The following is a 21,228-nucleotide window of genomic DNA, read 5'->3' as shown; positions in this document are numbered from 1 at the left end:
TAGATGCTAGGTTGCAACAAACTCTTTTATGGGACCATCCTATGTACCTACCCAAGTCACATGGAGGTCTTTTTCTCCATGGCTTCCAAAGTGCAGTGGATTTATTGTGTGTGTATTAAGCATCCACATGACGAATCAGGCCTTTTCATCTGTTAAGGCCAGTCTTGTCTACTCTGACTGGCAGTGAATTGCTTTGATCTTTCCAGAAATAACTCAGCCTAAGCAAATTAACAAGCCATCTGGGTGGGACAGTATGGATTTTAGAAGGCTGCACCCATGGCTATCATCCCCCGTGGCTATCATCCCCCCCCGAATCTATAAACTGTTATAAAGTGCCATTGCAGCTGACTTACAGTGACCCCAAAGGGTTTTCAAAACAAGAGACAGACTGCCTGCCACTGTGTAGTGACCCTTGATTTCCTGGTGGTCTCCTATTCAAAAACTAACCAAGGCCGACCCTACTTAGCTTTTGAGATCTGATGAGATTGGGCTAGCTTGGGCTATAACAGTATAACACAACAGCAACTACAGTTTTTAAGGCCCCCAAAAGTCCTCCAGAAGCACTTCATGGGAAAAACTGCACAGAAAAAACTGACTGAAGGAGGAAAGTTCTCTCTGGGTGTCCCAATGTGAATGCATGTGCATTCACAGCAGTGATGATGGAAACGTAGAATCCTTGCCAGGGATACAGCCTCAGTCCCATTTGCTTGTTTAGTATTCTGATAGTTCATATTTACTACAACTGCCTCATTTTAATGTCTGGCACTAGAATACTGACCACAAGAGCATGCAATTCATTCCTTTTCTCTTCCAACTTATAGGGCATGGTTTGCCCTTATCCCCCAACAGACATCCTAGAACACATTTTGAGCAGATGGCAGATAACTGCCCATCCAAGCGCAGTTCAAAACAATGGGAAAAGAATCCCAGCTGCTCTCCGTATTGAGAACACTCCGTTATGAAAGTTACGCAACAAAAGACACGCACGTGTCCCCCCAGCATGGAATGCAATCCATTCCCTCCCTCCACCCTGAAAAGTTATAAGTAAACCATTCAGACTGTCTGGGTATTTTGGTCTTAAGTGCTGCCGGAGAGAGGAAATTGGAACTCTTCCAAATGCTAACCTATAGTTTGTAACATGCTTGTCTGCTGGCTTTTAAAGTGGAGACTGGGTCTCTCTTTGGAAAAAGATAAACACTGCCTTCATGTTTATCTGGGTCCTGTAGTTTTCTTTTTCTTGCTATGGAAGCTTTCTTCTTTTAAACATGGTCTTTTAGTGGTTGTTCTACACTGGAATTTTAAGCCTTATCCTAATTACAGTAAATAACTTTTTGATGCCTGGACTCACTCACTTAGCCTGGCATATAATTGTAAAACCCGGGCGTGCAAATGTAAGGCTTTGTTCTTCACAAACTTTTTTCTAAAAAGCCCTTTTGTAGAGAGCTCTTTTACATCATCCAAATGTCATGGTAACACTGTGCCTCAGAAAATTTAAAGCAGTGTGTCTCCAAGTCTCTTAGTAGAATTTTATGGCACTAGGAAGAACAAGGATCAGTCTCCACTAAATCAGTGTATAAGCAAAGGAACTAGCTGCTCAACCGTTCCAGGGAAATTTAAAGGTGCAAAGGAAACTTGATGACTCTTTTTGGTATTTGCGCTTTACTCAAAGGAATTCAAGAACCAAATTTCTGATCTTTCTTTTCTATTCTTCCTAAATTTCTCCTCTGGAATGTACAGTGCAATCCTAAACACTCTTTGCAGTGTTAAGGTTTCCACTCTCTTGGAATTTGAGTCCAGTGGCACCTTAGAGACCAACAAGATTGTGGGGGTATAAGCTTTTGAGTCAGAGCTCCTGAAGGGACACAAATCCTAATGTTCTACAGCAGACCAACATGGCTATCTACTTAAAATCACTCTCTCAGGAAAATTATCTTGCTCTGCATATCTTCTTCCTCTCTCTCTCTGGTATCGCCCATTGTTGCTGCCCATTGTACCCCTTCGTCGGCTGACACAAGCTTCCCAAATTGACTCATGAAAGTTTTTTGCTTATTTTGGTCGTAGACCAGAGTTCACGGGGTGTGTGTGTGTGTGTGTGTGACTTTCATTCATTGTGCAGGGGTTGGACTAGATGACCTTTGGGATCACTTCCAGCTCTATGTTCCTTTGTTTCTAACTCCAATTGGGTTTTGGCAACAGCAGCCTCATGTAAGTTGCTGGGATTCCAGATCCAAATAAGTTTTACCTGGAAAATGTGACACTTCCCAGCTTTAACACTCAGTGGACTTTTATCAAACGAGCAAGGGAAGGCTCACCAGGGAAAAATAGTCTGAAACTTTGACAGAATCCCAAACTAGCAAAAGGTATTTACTGAAGACATCTTTTCTGCATACAAATACCACGTCAAGAACACTGTACTGGAAGACAGTTTTTTAAAGTGTCTATAATGCGGCGGTATCACGGCAGATATTTTAAAAATATTTTTTAAAACCACACGACATTCACCAAGCGTTTTTAGAAAGTGGATGGGGCCGGGCTGGGCTCTTGCCCAGCAGGGCTTCTGATTGGCCACTGAAGATCTGATTGGCTATGCAGATTAAAGTAACATTGTTTCAGTAGCAGCTGCCACAAGTGTTTGTTTTAGTCTCTCTCACCCATCTTTTCCAACGTATTTGTTAATTACCGCTCTTCTTCATTGCACTTGGGATTCTTCTATGTCTGGCTCCGCCTCCTATGGTAGCCATTTTGTGGTTGCATCTACTACACTGCATCAGAATTCTAAAGATGCTTTTTAAAAGGTGGTACCCCCTGCTCTAACCAAATAAGTGCATTTCCATAGCTTCTTGTGCTCTTCAGAATTGATCAGGACCCAAATGTAAATTGGGAAACACGCCTGTCTGGTTAAAGCCGTTGTCCATTAATGGCCTTCGAGGGAGAGCTTTGCAAGGCCACGAAACTTACCTTGTCAAATACTCCAGCGCCAGTTCTGAGCCCGACGGTTTTTTAATTTCTTCTTTCTTAGCAACGATTCCTGCCTCTCGCATTAATTTCTTTTGCTCCTTCTTGCGCTCTTTCTTCAGCTTCCTTTCCAATGTCCTCTTCTCCTCAGGAGTAAGCTCCTGGTTCTTTTCCTCTGCCTCATCCTCTTCTCCCTGAAAAACAAAACAATATATAATGCAAACTGTTATCCCAGAACACCCGATATTCTGATGGCTGGGGGGTACATATGGAGAGAGAACCGCCATGTTGCAGAAACTTCAGGGTCGGCTCTTTGCATTTGTTCCCACGGGTCCACATCTCCAAAGACTGGATATGGGGAGGCATGTATTCTTCAATATGCAATAAATCCATATATTTATTTAAAATACTTATATCCCACCTTACCACAGCACCAAATAAAAACACAATTAAACACACGCATTAAAATGTATCAAGTTAAAACTGCAAATCTGTCAACTGCCAGCCACTAGAGACATTCATTAGTTATTTCAGCTTAAAGATGAGTTGAAATGATTCCACTTTGCTCCTTTTATGGAAGGACAAGAGTGTCGAAGTTTTCTGCAACACATCTGGCAGTCTGTTCCGAAATATAGAAGCAGCCACTGAAAAGAAGCACACCTGGGCTGCAGCTGAGCTGATCTATCAAGCAGAGGGATCATCGGGAGTGGAGCACCTTACTTGATACATGGGATCATGTATGCGGAAAGATGGTTCATTAGACATGCAGGTCTTTTCCACAGGAGTGAATGTCAGCCATACAGAACAAGGAAGTTAAAGGTCCACTGAGGGGTAGCAGTGGAATAGGGCTGCCAACTCCAGATTGGGAAATTTCTGGAGATTTGAGAGTTGAGCCTGGGCAGAGAGGGAAGCATCTCAGTGGAGTATAATGCCATACAGTCCACCCTTCAAAGCAGCTGCTTTCTCCAAGGGAACTGATTTCTGTAGGCTCGAGATCAGCTGTCATTCCAGGAAACCTGCAGGCCCCACCTGGAGATTGGCATCCCTACAGTGGAATGAGGGAAACCTGGCCCTTTCTTCTGCAGAATCCAGTGTCATGAATGAGGGGCAGTTTTTTCTCCTCTCTCAGCTGAGTCCCAGATTACAAGCCCATTAACGTCCCATAGAAATGAATGGCAGACACTGCAAACTGAAGCAGCCCCCAAAGGAATAGCCTCTCTGTGTTATCACCTTTTTTTAAAAAAAAGTGTGACAGAATCTTGGGCCTTTAAAAAAGTGGAACAAAGAGCATGTTGAGATTTGCACAAACAGCTCTTCTCTGATGATGGATCTGCAGAAGCTTGGGCAGTCTGTTGTTCGATACGGTCATTCAGAAGTTGAACTAAGTCTCACTGGTCGAGTGTTAAATAGTACTACTAACTGCTTAATGTCTGCTCAAGAGTGCAAGTTATAAGGTTATGCAGAGGAAACAAAACACTTCAAATGAGAAATGAATATGCGACAATTGTCTACTGCCACAAAGTATACTGGAAGAACTGTTATTCCAGATGAAAAAGTCAAATGTTGAAGGGTAGGATGGGTAAATCTTGGTGCTTAAAGAAAAAAGTAAAGTTCCAAGGTGGCCTTAAATGTTGGAACAAGTCCTTGCAGAGGCTTTGGTGGACTTTAACTCACAGCGGCGCTGCATTCCCTAGGCACACTCTCTCCTTATCGCAGCTGGAAGCCCTGGAAACAAACAGGAATAACAAGAAGGCCCGCATTCCACACATACAACTGAACAAGTATCTCAGATAAGACAACAGGTAACTTGCTCTTGAACTCGCGGAGATGTTAACCTCTTCTTTCACAGTTAATTGGTCCCTCTGTCTTCACTTGCACTTAGGCCAGACTTTAAAATGGGGAGTGGGGGCAGGGAAAAGATTGAAGCATGAAACTAAAAATTTGGGAGAGGCCAACAGCATTAAAAACAATTCCCATTAACAGAAAGAGCTTGAACTTGATAAATTAGAGCTTCAGATTAGGATGTGGGAGAGTCAGGGTTGAATCTCTGCCATGGAAGCTCGCTGGGAGGCCCTTGGGTCTCCCACTCTTTCTCAGAATGACTGACCTCACAAGGTTGTCGATGTGAGGGTGAAATGGAGGAAGGAAGAATGAGGCTGCAAACTAGTTCATGTCCTCAATTGCGGGGTGGGGGGAGCAGGGCATACATAGCAAACGAAATAAAACAACAACATACACAGCACAGAGATCAAGTATCAGGTCAACACTCTATTTGCACTTAAACCTTAACGGCATTGCTGGCTTTCTGGCAAACAAGCCGGGTTTCATAAGCCTCAAAAGCGGGGCCTGTGTTTTTAGAAAGGATATTTTATACGTGAAGCCAAAAACAACCGGAATCTTGGATAAAGATAGGAAAGCAACCGTCTTTATGTGATAAGCCACTGTTTAGAGATAGCTATTTATTGAAACCACAATGTGTTGTGAGGAGTGAGAGGTGAGGAGAGAGTACAAAAAATGGTTGTCGCTGAACTGTTTGTTAAAGATTATTGTAACAGCTAGATACGTTTGACTTAATCTTCTTTGCAGAAGAATCTAACAAACTTGTTTATTTTTGCCTGGATCGGCCAAGCGTTTGAATTCAGAAGACTGTGTTCCATCATGAGAACGTTTCCGATAACAGCGGCCTTCCTCCCAGCCTCAGAAGTAACAATGAATGCTTATCTCTCGAACTCTCACTCCCCTTCTTCACATTCTTCACATTATCAAAAACAAATCTCTTTATTTCCTCCCAGTGTTCCTTTCTCTCTCTCCAGAATACATCCCTGCAGCCAGGCCCCAGTGGAAGATGCCAAGGCAGGCAAACATAGGTTTGGAAGATTATCACTTCCGCACATCTAAACAAGCAAAATGTTTCCCTTTAAAAAACAGAGGTCATTCTGTGTTAGAAGAAGAAACTGCAACTAATTCCTGGGGCTTCCAGATAGGGTTGCCAGCTCCAAGTTGGGAAATTCCTGGAAATCTGAGGGATGAAACCTGGAGAAAGTGGGGTTTGGGGAGGGAAAGGACCTTAGCATGGCATAAATCCATAGAGTATGCCCCTCAAAGTAGCCATTTTCTCCAGGTGAACTGATCTCCATGGTGGTTGTTGGGGGTTTTCCGGGCTGATCTCCATGGCCTTGAGATCAGTTGTAATTCCAGGAGATCTCCAGCTACTACCTTGTTATGCCAATATAGATTAAAATCATATGCCAATAATCAATACTGAACAATACTAGGCCTAGCTTCTGTATTCTCTAGATGAACTTTTAAACTTTGCATGAACTTTCAGTGTATTTTTTCTGTGTGTAAGGTAATTCAGCAGGTGTGCTTTCATCCTTTGACAATTAATTAAAATAGTGGACTCTACCGAGATTGATGTTCCTCTATCAGAGATTCAACCAATGGTGATCGCCCAACTTAACTTTTCTTGACACTTGTTAGAGATTAATAGTTTTCTCTTGCAGATCAGACTATGACATAATTTTTTAACTAATTGGAAGGCTGTACTATGAAATTATGAATATTCAGTGAAGTGTCAAACCAATCATTATTTGTTTGTGCTATCATGTGAATAGACCTTAAATATTTGCATATGATTAGGTATATAATTGCAAACACAGATAGAATAAGCAGGGTACTGATGGAAGAGATCTCTTGGGAGAATCTAGGTGAGAACTTATTCTACCTATTATTTCATAGAAACTTTGAGCAATGTTTAACTTAGGATTTATTAAGAAATGTTAGTGAACTTATTTCTTATTGCCTTTCTGAGTTCTGTTGTTATAGGATTCATATTAATAGCCATTTATATTTTGATTACTTGCTTCATTAAAAAACTAGGGTGTAATTTCAATAAAGTGAAATAAACTCTAGATTGGTGTCTGTGTGTTTGATAAGGAGTTGCAAAGCAATATTGAACCCTATATAAATAAATGTACTGATAAACACCTGGTTCAAAGAACTTATCTGTTTGACAGGTCTAAAGACTAACTGCTTTCAGCCTCCCGGGAGAGAGATTCATCTTTCTCCTGGCTAGTTGAAGCTTAGTTTTAGACACGGGCAACAGCCCGTTACAACCTGGAGGCTGGCAACCCTACTTCCAGGGGTGGTTTACCATTGCCTTCCTCCAGATAGCAACCCAGTCTTCCCTGGTGGTTTCCCATCCAAGGACTAACCACGGCCTACCCTGCTTAGCTTTCCCAAGCTCTGATGAGCTTGGGTTAAGCCAGGCTATCTAGGCCGTTAGGAGTCAAAAAGGTTCATCATCAAGGTAAACCCTCCAAGAGAAGATTCAGAATGATAAACACAGGGCCCACCAAGACTTTCAGACCCAACTTCCCAATGTAACTACTCAAACCTCTGAAATACCACTCAACACAACATGCCTTCTCCCATTCACAATACACTTCCCTGCTTTTCTTTAGCACTGCGGCACATTGTTCTGGTTGTTCAATTAGTTGTGTACATTTCTAGGTTTGTTTAAGGGAATGTTTGCCCACAGCTTTGGTCTAGAGTGATCACAAGAAGATCTACTAAGTCTGAAGTTCCAAAGCTCAATAAACGGCAGGGCTGAGTCAGTCTTTGCTGAAAGTCTTCTGCAACAATTTTAAAGACAACTGTGTTTATTCACATGGCTTGGGGAGGGGCAACATCCAAAAAAGTGCATCAGAAAAACATACTCCATTTTCACAGGTTTACCACAGGGATGGATGAGGCCAGAATTAATGGGCACTCTGTTTCCTTGTCCACTGAACCTAGGGCTGCCAGTTCCTCACTGGGGGCAGGGGATTCCCCCCTCCCACCCTCCACCCCACTTACCTGGCCAGCGGGGGGGGCACACCTCCTGGGGTGCACCCCCAGGTGGCATGGCACATTCCCATGTGCTGCAGCAGCACAATTCAGGCTGAATTTGGCCCGAATTTGGCCCGATTCATCTGGATTTGGGCCTAATTTGGCCCAAATCAGGCCACTGTGGAACGTGGGAGAACTCCTGCACTCCATAGCAGCTGAATTCGGGCAGATTTGGGCCCGAATCGGGCTGCTGTGCAGTGTGGCTGTGCTCCTGCACACTGCAGCAGCTGTATTTGGGATGATTCGGGCCTGAATTGGGTCAGATTCGGCCCCCTGGGGAGAACGGAAATGCTCGCAGGGTGGCCTGTGACCCGGAAGTGATGTCCTCGCGCAAGCCAGGAGTGCGAGTGTGCAACAGGGGACAGTATAAGGTAAGTGCCAGGCCTCCAATCTCCTGCCGAGGTAGTCAGGGGACCTGGCAACCCTAACTAAACCTGGAGCCTGAAGCCAAATGACATCAACATTCAGAGGAGGTTATCAACAAGGATTCAGTACAAGAAAGCCCATTTGCATTAATGAAACTATACAACATGACTGGGAAAGTTCACACACAAGTCTGACAACAAAGCACATCGGTGCTCATTTAACAATCATTATGTTTGCAGTCTGAATGCAGCAGTAAAAAGCAGATTCGGCAGAAAGCTAGCATTTTATCAGAGTTATGCTTCCTCATTCTATGATGCATGTATAGCAAGTAACTCCTCTATTAAGGGGCTTCATTTCACCAAGGCAAATAACGCGAACATAATTTCTAATTCAAATATATTAGGGGAAATAAGGGGGATACTTTTAGATGGCACATATTAGCAACCTGGAATTTACAGCTAATGGGATTTGGAAAAAACTGAATCTTTTGCATATGTACACTTTCCAAAACATAAATGGTCACCATTTAACAAGCAAAGCAAACCAATCCCTATTTTAACAAAGGATCTTTATTAAGGTGGTTGTGAAAGGTTCAATTCAGCAAGGCTGTTTCAATCCGTTATTTTAGTATCTTTTGCTAAAGGGCAAAGAAAAGCAAGACTTTCATTCGATAGAGATCATCCATTTAATTAGGCATTTACAAAATATTGTGGAGAATTCTGTTAACAGGTCTTAGATGTAGGAAAGGTAAAAGTCATATATTCTCACTTGCCAATGCAATAAATCAAAAATCAGGAGCTCAGGAAAGTGTACATTGTCTCATTTGCAAAACTGGCTGCCAGCTGCCGTACCTGAGGCTATGTTACCTCATTTGATCTTTACTTCAAGGTCAGACCAGTTCAGTACAAGAACAGAGGGCAGAGAAAACCATTCCAGGCTTCAAGAGTGCACTCTGTATCCTCTGGAGCCCTTCTTTGAATCAAAGCCCAGAAGGACCAATATCACCATCTGAGACTGCCACCACTCTGAAATGGGTAAAAAGCCAAAATCAGGGTTATTCTTTTTTGTTTGTAAATGCTTAGATGGCCAGCTCATGAGATGAACTAAAATGGAACTGCGTAGGTAAACTAAAGAAACTGAGAAAAGGTACAAAAGGGGTGAAAAATACTCAACCGAGTTTAAAACTGAGGAAGTAATCCTAGATGCATGCCCCAGTTACATACAGATTAGATTACTGCAAGGTGTTCTACATAAGGCTGCTCTTGAGGAGCGTTCAGAAACTTCAACTGCTGACATGATGTTGACTGGGGTGGATCGTAGGGACCATATCACTCCAGTCTTGACCCATCTACACTGGCTTCCAATTTGCTTCCAGGCCAATACAAGGTGCTGGCGCTGACCTTTAAAGCCCCACATGGTTTGGGACCAACATACCCGAAGGACCGCCTAATGAACTTACCTCACTACTGCCTGAAGCAACCCAGGGCCTTCTCAGTACTGGCACCAAAACTCTGGAGCTCTCTCCCCAGAGAGATTTGCCTGTCCCTTTCTGTTGCCGTCTTCCACCAGTGGTTGAAGACTTCTTTTCTTTCACCTGCCTTCCTTTCAACGATCCCTCCCTCCACTATGTTTTAGTTGTTTTTATCTTTTGTATTTATTTTGAGCTGCTGTAACACAGTGGTTTTGAGTCAGCACTCTGATGGTTCGAATCTCACTACTGCCATGAGCTCAGTAGATGGCCTTGCGTAAGCCATTCCTCTCAGCCCCAGCTCCTCAGCTGTATTGTGGGGATAATAATATCACTAACTTGTTTTATTATTATGTTTTTATTTTAAATACTTCAGCAAAATTAAACCACCCAGAAGTCCAGGAGCACCATAGAGACTAATCAGATCTTTTTTTCCCCAACAGAAACTCTTGTGAGTCAAAGCTCACATTATGAGATGCACGAAGTGTACATCTATGGCAGTTATTGATACTCGTACATATTTTTTCCCAATGAGGCCGATGGAGTTCCACTGCTCACAGCTCAATATGGTGCCTTCCATGATAAGAAGTCCACAGGGGTAGCTGTGTTAGTCTGCTCCAGAAAAATTAAACAGAAGTCTAGTGATATTGTGCTTATCAGGAGCATGTTTTCTACAATCATTTCAAATTAAGCTGCGCACAATGCTGCCAGTCTTGTTCACCAGGTTTTAATCACCCTCGACTCATGTACACCGTGTCCCTGTCGACTCAGAGCCAAACACACATGCAAACACAGAATCAAATGGTGACCCTGGAGCCAAGTATGCAAGAATTTTTATAGCTATGTGGAGCACTGTGTCGCAGCTTGATAAGGAATGCAAATGGCTTGGGATTCAAAATCTGCTGCAGAGATGCCCTCAGCTAAAGGACATCATAGCTCTTCTTGTAGCTTTGCCTCAAAACAACAGCTAAGTTAGAAAAGTAGATTCGTGGCACAGGATGGGCAGGAGCCGAGGGATGGGATGATGCATCACGGAAAGACACCACACGCTGTTCAAATGGTAGTCAAAGAGCAGACGATAAAAACCATTAAGTGAAAGAACAACATTCTCCACAAGGAAGTGAAGCTAGAGAGTTGCAGTGGGATACTGAAGGCTTTTTATTCATAAACAGGCCAATGGAATAACTCTTAGGTACCTGGAACTGCAGTCTAACAGTGCAATCCAAAGCAGAGCTAACCCCATTGTCTTCAGTGGACTCTGAAAGGTGTAACTTTGCTTAGGATTGCATTGCAAGATACTGGTCAGCTCAAATCAATGGGACTTTTAGCATGATGAGATGAATGGAGTGCTGGTCATAGACTTGGGAGACCCAGGTTCAAATCCCACGTGGCAATGAGCTTTGCTGGGTGGCCTTAAGCAAGTTATACTCTCCTAACCCAACCAGCTTTTTATCCTTCTGTTCTGTGAGAATAAAATGGGGAGGGGGGGATAATAATATAATAATAACATTCAATTTATATACCACCCTTCAGGATAACTTAACACCCACTCAGAACAGTTTACAAAGTATGTTATCATTATCCCCACAACAAATCACCCTGTGAGGTGGTTGGGGCTGAGAGCTCCTAGAAGCTGTGACTGACCCAAGGTCACCCAGATGGCTTCAAGTGGAGGAGTGGGGAATCAAACCCGGTTCTCCAGATTAGAGTCCTGGGCTCTTAACCACTGCGCCAAACTGGCTCTTGATATAAGCAATCCTAGTTGCCTTGGAGACATTTATTTAGAAAATTTATATGTTGGCTACTGTTTAGAGATCTGCACAAGGAGACCTGAGGTACAAGGGAAAGACAAAACTGCACATTTCAAACAAATAGGGTGGGCAATCACATTTTCTGTTAATCAACCGAAATTACATTTTTATTCCTGCCCTTCCTCCAAAGAACTCTAAGCCTAAACTATTTGATTTTTTAAAGTACTATTTCATTCATTAAAATTAATGGTACTGCTTTTCATCCACCATGATTCTCAATAGGGTCTTACAAGAATACAGGGAGATAGTATTGCTCTGATACCAATCAAGCCCTCTGAAATGTTTCCAAACAGAGGTGAAACATGTTCAGTGGCTGGAAGCAGCAAAAGGTGAGGTTCAAATGCCAGGCAGAAAGAGGGGGGGAGGGGCAGATGACAGGAGCCAACCGTCACCACTGCTGTTGCCCTGGGCATCCTTCGTCGTTTCAGTTTGTGGATAAGATGTGGTACGAATTTTCCTTGCCACTTGCAGAATATATACAGAGAACTGTTAGGAAAAGATCATCAAAATCCAACTGGCAATCTTTTAATGGGTGTGAGGATTTCAGATAGCTTTCAAAACAGTGCTCCTCTGCTACTTTTCCTGTTTAAAAAAATGGGACACGCAGCGTATGTTAAATAGTGGAAATGTCAAAATTGATAATGGTTGGAAGGAAGAAAGGGCAGCCCTCTCCTTGTTGATTATCTTCTGCTAATTCCTGCAAAAAGCAGATCAAACTGGTTCCTGTTCTCCTTGATCCAAATTATTCTAAGCTGGTTTTGATCTCTGTCTTTATATTGATTGTTTTAAACTATTGGCTGGCAGATCATTGTCCAGATAACATGCAAACCAGCCGAATGAAAATGCCCTCCTTCAAGTGCTGAATTATACAGATTTCAGAAAAGGAAGGTTAATGATAAAGAAATTCTGGAAGATGATTTTCTAATCAAGACTTGGTCAAACAACTGCCCTGTAGCCAACTCTGTGAAAACTATGTAATTGACATCACAGCCTTGGCTAGACCTTGGCCGTTTCCACATGTCCCAGCATAGTGCTATCCTCACAGAATGAGGGCGTCTTCTATGCCAGGACATGTAGAAATGGCCATTCACTTCTATTTTCTTTATGATCCTGTTTTCCTTAACGCCGAAAGAATCTCAACATTTCACTAAATTGAAAAGCAGAAAAGAAGGCAGAGTAGAGTACTAACAGTTTCCCCCCGCAACAATCCAGTTATTTCACCTAACAGATATTTTCAGATCGCTGAATACATTTTTTTAAAAAATTAAATTTAAAATTTAAATATTGCTTGTTCAAACATAATAAGGTCAAATGCTGCAGCCAACCGGTTTTGCTAGGAACAGAGCTTTCCGGGTCATCATGGCCCCAATTCCCTGGAAACGCCTTCAAAAAAGATTCTCATCAGAACAGCTCACTGGAATTACAACTGCTCTCCAGACAACAGAGATCAGTTCCCCTGGGTGAAATGGCAGCTTTGGAAGGTGGGAATCCATGGCATTATACCCACCTGAGGTCCCTCTCCTCCTCAAATCCCGCCCTCCTGAGGCTCCACACCCAAACCTCTTGGAATTTCTCAACCCTGAGTTGATATCAATGCAACTGTGGAATTCATTTTGCAGTATCTCAGATTTTCAATTAGGCTTTAAATAAGGAACTGTATTCTATTTATCCCATGAGTAGCCTTTTTTTAAAACCAGCAAACATAAGACACATTCAGACTAACAAAAGAAAATATTTCGAAAGGCATCATTTGCAAAGTACTTCAAACAACCTTCTTGAAAGCTAGCTAGCATTTGCTGTTTTACAGCTTTCTTGGCAACAGGAAAACACTAGGAAGAAATTACATTAACTAAAGTTAAGGAAGGTTGCTTTAGATGGAACTCAAGCAGAAAAACTCGAAACAAGTGCTCCAGGAAGCCAGATTTAAATGAGAACAAGCCTTTGTACCTTTTGGATCCAGGAAAAAGATCTTTTCAAGTATTGAAAAGGGGTGAGTGGGAGAACGGGAGAGGGATACATCTCTCCACACAAACCAAGGAACAATGTGCATTTGTTAGTTGCAACTCTGCACCCAGAAGAAGCAATTATCATTTTGCAATTAAAGCTAAAATTAGAGAGAGCATGTGTTCAATTAGAGCTTGATTTAGCCCCAATGCTCCTACATACTGAACCAACATAATTCTGAGCAGTACAAAATCACCTAAAGAACAACAAAAAAAGGAAGAAACATTACTCAGAGGGAAATGTTTAAAGGCACAGTCAGAAAAAGTGCTTTTTAACCCTGTATTTTTCCTTGTTGTGTGTTCACTTACAACCAACTAACAGTGCCATCCTAAGAACAGTTTCCTGGGAGTAAGTCCCACTGAGCAGACCTAAATAGGATTCTGAGTAGACCTGGTTAGGATTGCTGTGTAAAGTACTTTTCCATTTCTCAAGTTACAGATAAGCCCACAGGGGTTTTAGTTCGAACACTTCTAAATATACTGTGGTTGCTACCTATGTCCCACTTCTCTTCTGGGTAAGAAAGGAAGACGAACTGCTCCATAATGGGGGGAAATGAGCTTTCTATAAACAAGGTAACATGAACAACTACAACTCTTTAACCAACAGCCACACTCCAGAATTTCACTGTGTAAAAACAAGTGGTACATGAGAATCCCCACTCCTAGAACAAATCACATGACACACAAAAGGGAAAAGGGATAGTTACAAAAGTCATAATCAGCATCACCCCAGAATGTTTTTCCAGCCCTCTGAAGCAAGAAAGAGAAACAAGGGGCCTGTATTGTACCATTGCGTTCAGCAAAGTCTGAAGCCCTCCTCCAGCCTAAGGAACCTTCCGCTAACTTCTGCTAACCAGTGGAAGAGCCACTTTTGTTGGAGGACGTTTTTAGACTTTGCTGCATGTTGTGGTAGGACAGAGGGCCAAGACCTCAAGTTTGAAGGTAATGGAGTAGCCCTTTCTGCTCCCACAACTCCCAAGTACACCCACCCACACACATGTGCAATGCCCCCAGACCTGCGACGGCAAAGCCTCCATTAATTTCAAGTCATGTGAGAGCACCACACGCGTTCATGTGAATGTATGAAGCTGCCTTCTACCTAGTTAACTGAGTCCCATCTAAACTCAGAGCCAAGCTACAAGTGATGCCTGACACAGGTTGGACACTTGTCAGCTTCCCTCAAGTTTTGATGGGAAATGTAGGCGTCCTGGTTTTACAGCTTGGCTCTCCATTACAGCTGCAAGACCAGGATGCCTACATTTCCCATCAAAACTTGATGGAAGCTGACAAGTGTCCAACCTGTGTCAGGCGTCACTTGTAGCTTGGCTCTCAGTCTACCAGTTCTCCATGAAAACTCTTTCCCATCCCGATTCGGTTTCGTTTTCCCGGCCATGTCGGACGCTCCTCTCCGCAGGTCCGGGAGGAAGCGCCTGAGCAGCCTGACCGGGTGGTTGACCTGTGAGGGTTAACCCCCAGGACTCCCAGTGAGGGGGTCAGGGTCCGGAGTGCTGTGGGAAGAGCCCCCTGAAGTCGATGCAGGGGGTAAATTGCCCGTCTGCTCCTACGGAGGCTGGCAGACTTGCGCAGCACATCGCGTGCTGCCGGGCCATGGAGAACGGCAACAAGCAGATTTAAGGTGAAAACCTGTAAGTAAGCGAATCTCTTCTGTCATTCCAAGCGTATGCGAAGGATTGGTGGGAGTTGAAGCTAAGAAGGTTCGGATATCTTCCCCTTCATTGAGTTTTGGAACTTAGTTGGCGGACTCCCCCCCGCCTAAGATGGCGCCTAAAAAGCAGAGCCCTGCTGTGGGCAAATCTGTTTCGGCTGCTTTGCAGGGGAAAGGAGAGTCTCTTGAAGAGGTGGTTAAACGGTCGGTCGTTGAAGCTAAGAAGCCCTTTGTTGATAAGCTAAATGAAATCGGTCAAAGGGTTGGCTCAGATGAGAACAAAGTGAAAACCATTAAAGACGTAGCGTCTGGGGCAGAGCAGTCTGCTCGGGAAAACGCAGTACTCATGAAAGCAACAAACAAAGAAGTAAAGCTTTTGGAGAATCAATTGATAGGGTTACAAGTGGATCATGCTCAGACTGTATTGCGTCTTCAGAATGTGAAGGATGAGGAAAGTGAAAACTTAAAGGATTTGGTGTCGGAACTTTTGGCGTCATCCGCAAAGGCAACTAAAGAAGAGTTAAAAAGCAATATTCTGAAAGTCCGCCGGACATCTTCAAAATATGCAACGAAGCGTCAGCTGCCTCGCGAGATCATTATCGATTTTTCATCTAAGAAGACTCGGGACACCATCTTATATAATTCGTACAATGTGGACTTGGACTTTCTGGGTAACAAGGTTAAGATATTGAAGGACGTTCCATTTTTAGCTCGGAAAAGAAGATTCAAATATAAAAGGTTTGCAGCTCTTCTGAGGAAGCGTGAAATAAAATACAAATGGTTATTTCCGGAAGGCATCTGGTTCAGTTATAAAGACCAAGCCTACAAGATAACATCGGAAGTACAGCTGAGGGACTTTGTGTTTAATCATCAAGAGTTCCAGCAAGGAGAGGATTTAGAATCTGAAGGGGGGAATGGGGAGGCGGGAGTGAGCGCAGCTACTGTAGCTGTTCAGAGAGAGCTGCGACCGAGACGCGGGGGGGGGGGGAGAAGACCTGATCCTGACCGTAGTTCGTAGTTTATAAGATCTACCAATCTAATAGCATATTAGAAAGTTTAACTTTAAATAATTGTATTATGAAGGGAATGCAATACTTGTAGATGTAGTGTGTGTTTTTTATATGTTGTTTCTTCCCTTTCCCCCTGTTCCCTTTTTTGTAGTTTTTGAGGTTAGTAATTAAAAATAAAAAAAATTATAAAAAAAGAAAGAAAGAAAGAAAACTCTTTCCCATTCCTGCTCCTTGAATTCCTTTAAATGGAAATGCAAGCGATGAAACATGGAGCGCAAATCTTTTGCTTTGTCGTTGATTCCCCTTCTACTTTTTAAATAGCTGTACTTTTGTTACTCCCCAGTTTCCTAAGGGGGACACAGAGCGGCTGAACAACAAGTGGGCATCTTCTGACATATCTTTCGATACAGGTACCTGACAGCCTTGACTGGGTTATGACTTCCTGGCACATGTATGAAGGTGCCTACTGCATGAACACATACGAACGTATGAAGCTCCCTTAGATTGAAACAGACATTGCTCTATCATGGTCAGTATTGTCCACTCTGATTGGCAGGGCCTAATGCAGATATCTTTCACATCACCTGCTAACTGAGCCTTTGATTTGGAGATGCCAGGGATTGAATCTGGGACCTTCTGCATGTCAAATGGATGTTCTACCACTGAGCTAAGGACCCTGCACAACAATACAGAATACATAAAGCTGCTTTATACTAAGTCTCATCGCCGGTCTACCAAGGTCAGAGTTGTCTACTATGACTGGCAGCAGCTCTACAGGGTTTCAGGATGAGGATTTTCCAATCACCTGCTCTTTCTAACTGGACATGTTGGGGACTGAACCTGGGATGTTGTGCATGCAAAGCAGGGGATCTATCACTGATCCACAGGTCCTTTCCTCAGTTGTTTGGCCTATTCATAGGTAGAGCTGCTGCACAAAGTATAGTGGGAAGGAAGAAAGGCTTTCATTTTTCTATTCTTTTATATATCCTCTCCAAGCCTGTGTTGACACCTGCTCATAAAAGGAAAGAAAGAATGAAAGAAAAATCCCCCCCCAAATCCTCCAGAATTGATTCTTCATACAGCACAACATGAATCGAGAAGTACCAACCAATAAGGTATGGGATACATATAAAGCAGTAATTAGAGGCATACTAATGGACTTAAATGGAAGAGCTCGAAAGAAAAGAGAGGAGAAGAGACAGGAGATTATGGAAAAAATAAAAGTAAAAGAAATACAATTAAAGAAAAGACCAGGGAAAAAGAAAATTTATCAAGATATTAAAATCCTTCAAGAGCAGTTGACGGCAATGAATAATAAAGAATTGGAATGGAATCTTAAAAGAATGAATCAAAAGTCGTTTGAAGGTGCAAATAAACCTGGGAAATATTTGGCATGGCAATTGAAGAAGAGAAAGGAGAAAAAGATAATTAATAAAATATGTGAGGACAATAAAGTGCACCTGGAACAGACTGCTATTAGTAGAGTTTTCTATAAATTTTATGCTAAATTGTATGATAAAAAAGAAGTGAATAAAGACTCAATAGCGACATATTTGGGGAAAATTAAGCTTCCAGTAATCTCTGACGATTGGAGAACTAAATTGAATTGTGAAGTAACAGAGGAAGAGATAAGGAAAGCAATACAGTCAACAAATTTGGGGAAGGCGCCGGGACCTGACGGACTTACAGCTAAATTTTACAAGGTAATGGTTAATGAGCTGGCATCATTTTTAAAAGAAGTGATCAATGGTGTTTTGAGAGATCAGAGAATTCCAGATACCTGGAGTGAAGCTAATATATCATTGATCCCTAAAGAAGGACAGGACTTAACCAATGTCAAAAACTATAGACCTATCTCTTTACTTAACAATGACTACAAGATCTTTGTGAAGGTCTTGGCAGAGAGACTAAAGGGATGGTTATCAGAAGTTATTGAGGAAGAACAAGCAGGCTTTTTACCAAACAGACAAATCAGAGACAATCTAAGGACAGTTATAAATGCTATTGAATACTATGATAGGCGTTGTGACAAGGAGGTTGGCTTCTTCTTTGTAGATGCTGAAAAAGCATTTGACAATTTGAACTGGGACTTTATGTTCGCCACTATGGAACAGCTACAAATGGGAGAAAGGTTCATAAGAGCAGTGAAAGAAATATACAGAGACCAGAGTGCAGCAATTGTGGTGAATGACGAGTTGACCAAAAAACTGACTATTGGTAAAGGTACTAGACAAGGTTGCCCGCTGTCTCCACTGTTGTTTATTTTGGTCTTGGAAATTTTAATGATACAGATTCGACAAGACAATGCAATCCATGGAATAAAGATAAAAGACTTTTCCTATAAGGTCAGAGCATTTGCAGATGATATAATGTTAATTGTGGAAGATCCAATTGAAAACATGCCTAAGGTAATAGAAAGAATTAAAGAATTTGGAGATTTGGCAGGTTTTTATGTAAACAAAAAGAAATCAAAGATACTATGTAAAAATATGACTAAGTTAAAACAGCAGCAATTGATGGAAGTAACAGACTGTGAAGTAACAAATAAGGTGAAATATTTGGGAATTGAACTGACTGCAAAAAATATAGATCTATTCAAGAACAATTATGAGAAATTATTGACTCAAATAGAGCATGATTTGATTAAATGGAATAGACTGAACTTGTCATGGTTGGGAAGAATTGCAGTAGTTAAGATGAATGTGTTGCCAAGAGTGATGTTTCTGTTACAGACAATACCAATCATTAGGGACTCTAAGCAGCTTGATAAATGGCAGAGGAAAATATCGGAATTTGTGTGGGCAGGCAGGAAGCCTCGAGTGAAAATGAAAGTATTACAGGATGCAAAAGAAAGAGGTGGAATGCAACTGCCCAACTTGAGACTTTATTATGATGCAATCTGCTTGGTTTGGCTGAAAGATTGGATGAAGCTAAAAAATCGCAAATTGCTGGCCTTAGAGGGATACAAAAAATTATTCGGATGGCATGCATACTTATGGTATGACAAAGTAAAAGCAGATTCCATGTTTTTGCACCACTACATTCGGAGAAGCCTCTTCACAATTTGGAAGAAGTACAAAGACTACCTACAAGAAGGAATCCCCTCCTGGGTGGTTCCATATGAAGTAATAGATCCGAGAACGGTCGATAATGAACAACAGTGCTTAACATATAAGGAGATAACGCGAACAGAATCTTCTAAAATAAGAATAAAGACGCAACAAGAGTTGTCTCCAAATTATGACTGGTTTCAATACAGACAAGTTAGAGATCTTTACTACTCGGACTGTGTGAAGGGAGGGATAAGAATGGAGAACTCAGATTTAGAGAAAGTAATTTTACAAGAAGAAAAAAAGGAAATCTCTAAGATTTACAAAGTGTTGTTAAAATGGTACACGGAAGACGAAGTAGTTAAAGTGCAAATGGTGAAGTGGGCTATAAACTTTAATAAAGAAATAACATTGGAGGCGTGGGAATATTTGTGGAAAAATACATTGAAGACTACGACATGTACCAGTATCAAAGAGAATCTCTATAAAATGATTTATCGTTGGTATTTGACACGAAAGAAAATTGCACTAGGGAATTTGAATATGTCTAACAAATGCTGGAAATGTAAAAAGCATGAGGGGTCTTTGTATCACATGTGGTGGACTTGTGAGGTAGCTAGGCAGTACTGGGGGGAAATAATAAGAGTAATGAGTGAGATTTTACAATTTCAAGTCAATAAGAACCCAGAACTCCTGATACTGAACTTGGGAATGGAAGACATTTCAGCACAACACAGGACATTGTTATTTTACATGACAGCAGCAGCTAGACTTTTATATGCGCAGAAATGGAAAGTACAAGAAGTGCCAACTATTGAGGACTGGATTTATAAATTGCTGTACATGGCGGAGATGGATAAAATGACGAGAAAATTGAGAGACCTTGACCCAGGACAGTTTAACATGGACTGGGAGAGGCTGAAACGATATCTGGTGAAAAAATGGGAGGTGGGAGGAGAACTGTGGCAGTTTGAAAATTACTGAAATATAACTAAAGGAGAGGGGAGTGACTATACCGGGGGGAGAGAGTTAAACGAAAAAATTCTAAGCAATTATTTTATTTGATTAGTATGAATAGATGGGTATTAATAATGTTATTATTATAAGGATTATAAGGATAGAATTTAATTAATTTTTTATGTCAGTAGATAACTGTGTCAGGGCTTGCCGTCGCTGCCGCTGGGCGTGGCACTGGGCGGTCTGCTCCTGACGTCACAGGGGGGCCAGGGAATCTGCAGGACCCTGCTCTGTGGAAGGAGGGGCGGTATACCTCACCCAGACTCCCTCTCAGTCCACTCGCTGGCCTGCTCAACCTGGCCTGCTTACCCTCTGCGCCCTCCTTCATCTTCTCCTTCCAGGACTCTCCTCCAAGCCTCCACCCTTGCATCTTACTGCTCTCACTCCACATCATCACTCCTCACTCACACCCACCACCACAGGGCTCTTCCCAGCCAGCTTTTATAGGGCTTCCTTCTACTGTCCCACCCCTCTTCCAGCCTGGTCTTGGGCTGCACCAAGCAGTTGCAGCTGGGGTAGCTGATCTGGCCCCACTGACCAGCACCAGCTGTGCCTTGTTCCCTGGCTGCCCAGCCTCCCTGCCTTGGCTGATTGCTGCAGGCCTGTCCAGCTGCAGTCCCCTGGCTAGCAGCCCGGCCTGCCTGGCTGAGCTGATGGCTGAAGGTGGGTCCAGCTGTGGCTCCTTGGCTGGTTGCCCAGGGCTTCCTGCAGAGTGCCTCCAATAGCCCCACCTGGAGTGGCTTGGCTTTTGGCAACTCCTGGGCCAGGCTACTATTTTCTAGCTGGGGCGTGGCTTTGGGTTGTTGGGGCTGCTGCTGCTTCTCCTCCTCAGGTAAGGTTTTTGGGTGGGTGACTGCTGGGCCCCCAATCCCTCTGCCCTTGCCCCCTTCTGCCTTGCTTAGTCCCCTTTCCTTCCCCAGGGGAGTGGGACTCGCTGGCCTCCTTCTGTCTCCCCCTGCCTCCTGAGGCCCTGGGCCTTTGCCCCTTGCCCC

The 21,228-nt window shown here is 42.7% G+C and overlaps 1 protein-coding gene across 3 annotated transcripts in view; it reads right to left on the bottom strand.

The window, feature by feature from the left end:
- C12H7orf50 (chromosome 12 C7orf50 homolog) overlaps window positions 1-21,228 on the bottom strand; it is a 158,704-nt gene that overhangs the window by 25,689 nt on the left and 111,787 nt on the right. For all 3 annotated transcript variants that reach the window (XM_054992585.1, XM_054992584.1, XM_054992586.1), the window contains one exon: window positions 2,959-3,149. In XM_054992585.1, coding sequence (XP_054848560.1) covers window positions 2,959-3,149 — 191 coding nt within the window. The remainder of the gene's footprint in view (window positions 1-2,958; window positions 3,150-21,228) is intronic.

This window comes from Eublepharis macularius, chromosome 12, assembly GCF_028583425.1.
Source record: "Eublepharis macularius isolate TG4126 chromosome 12, MPM_Emac_v1.0, whole genome shotgun sequence".
In the NCBI taxonomy this organism is placed as follows: Eukaryota; Metazoa; Chordata; class Lepidosauria; order Squamata; family Eublepharidae; genus Eublepharis; species Eublepharis macularius.
Note: the sequence above shows the minus strand (reverse complement) of the source record. Positions and strands in the feature narration are given on the sequence as shown.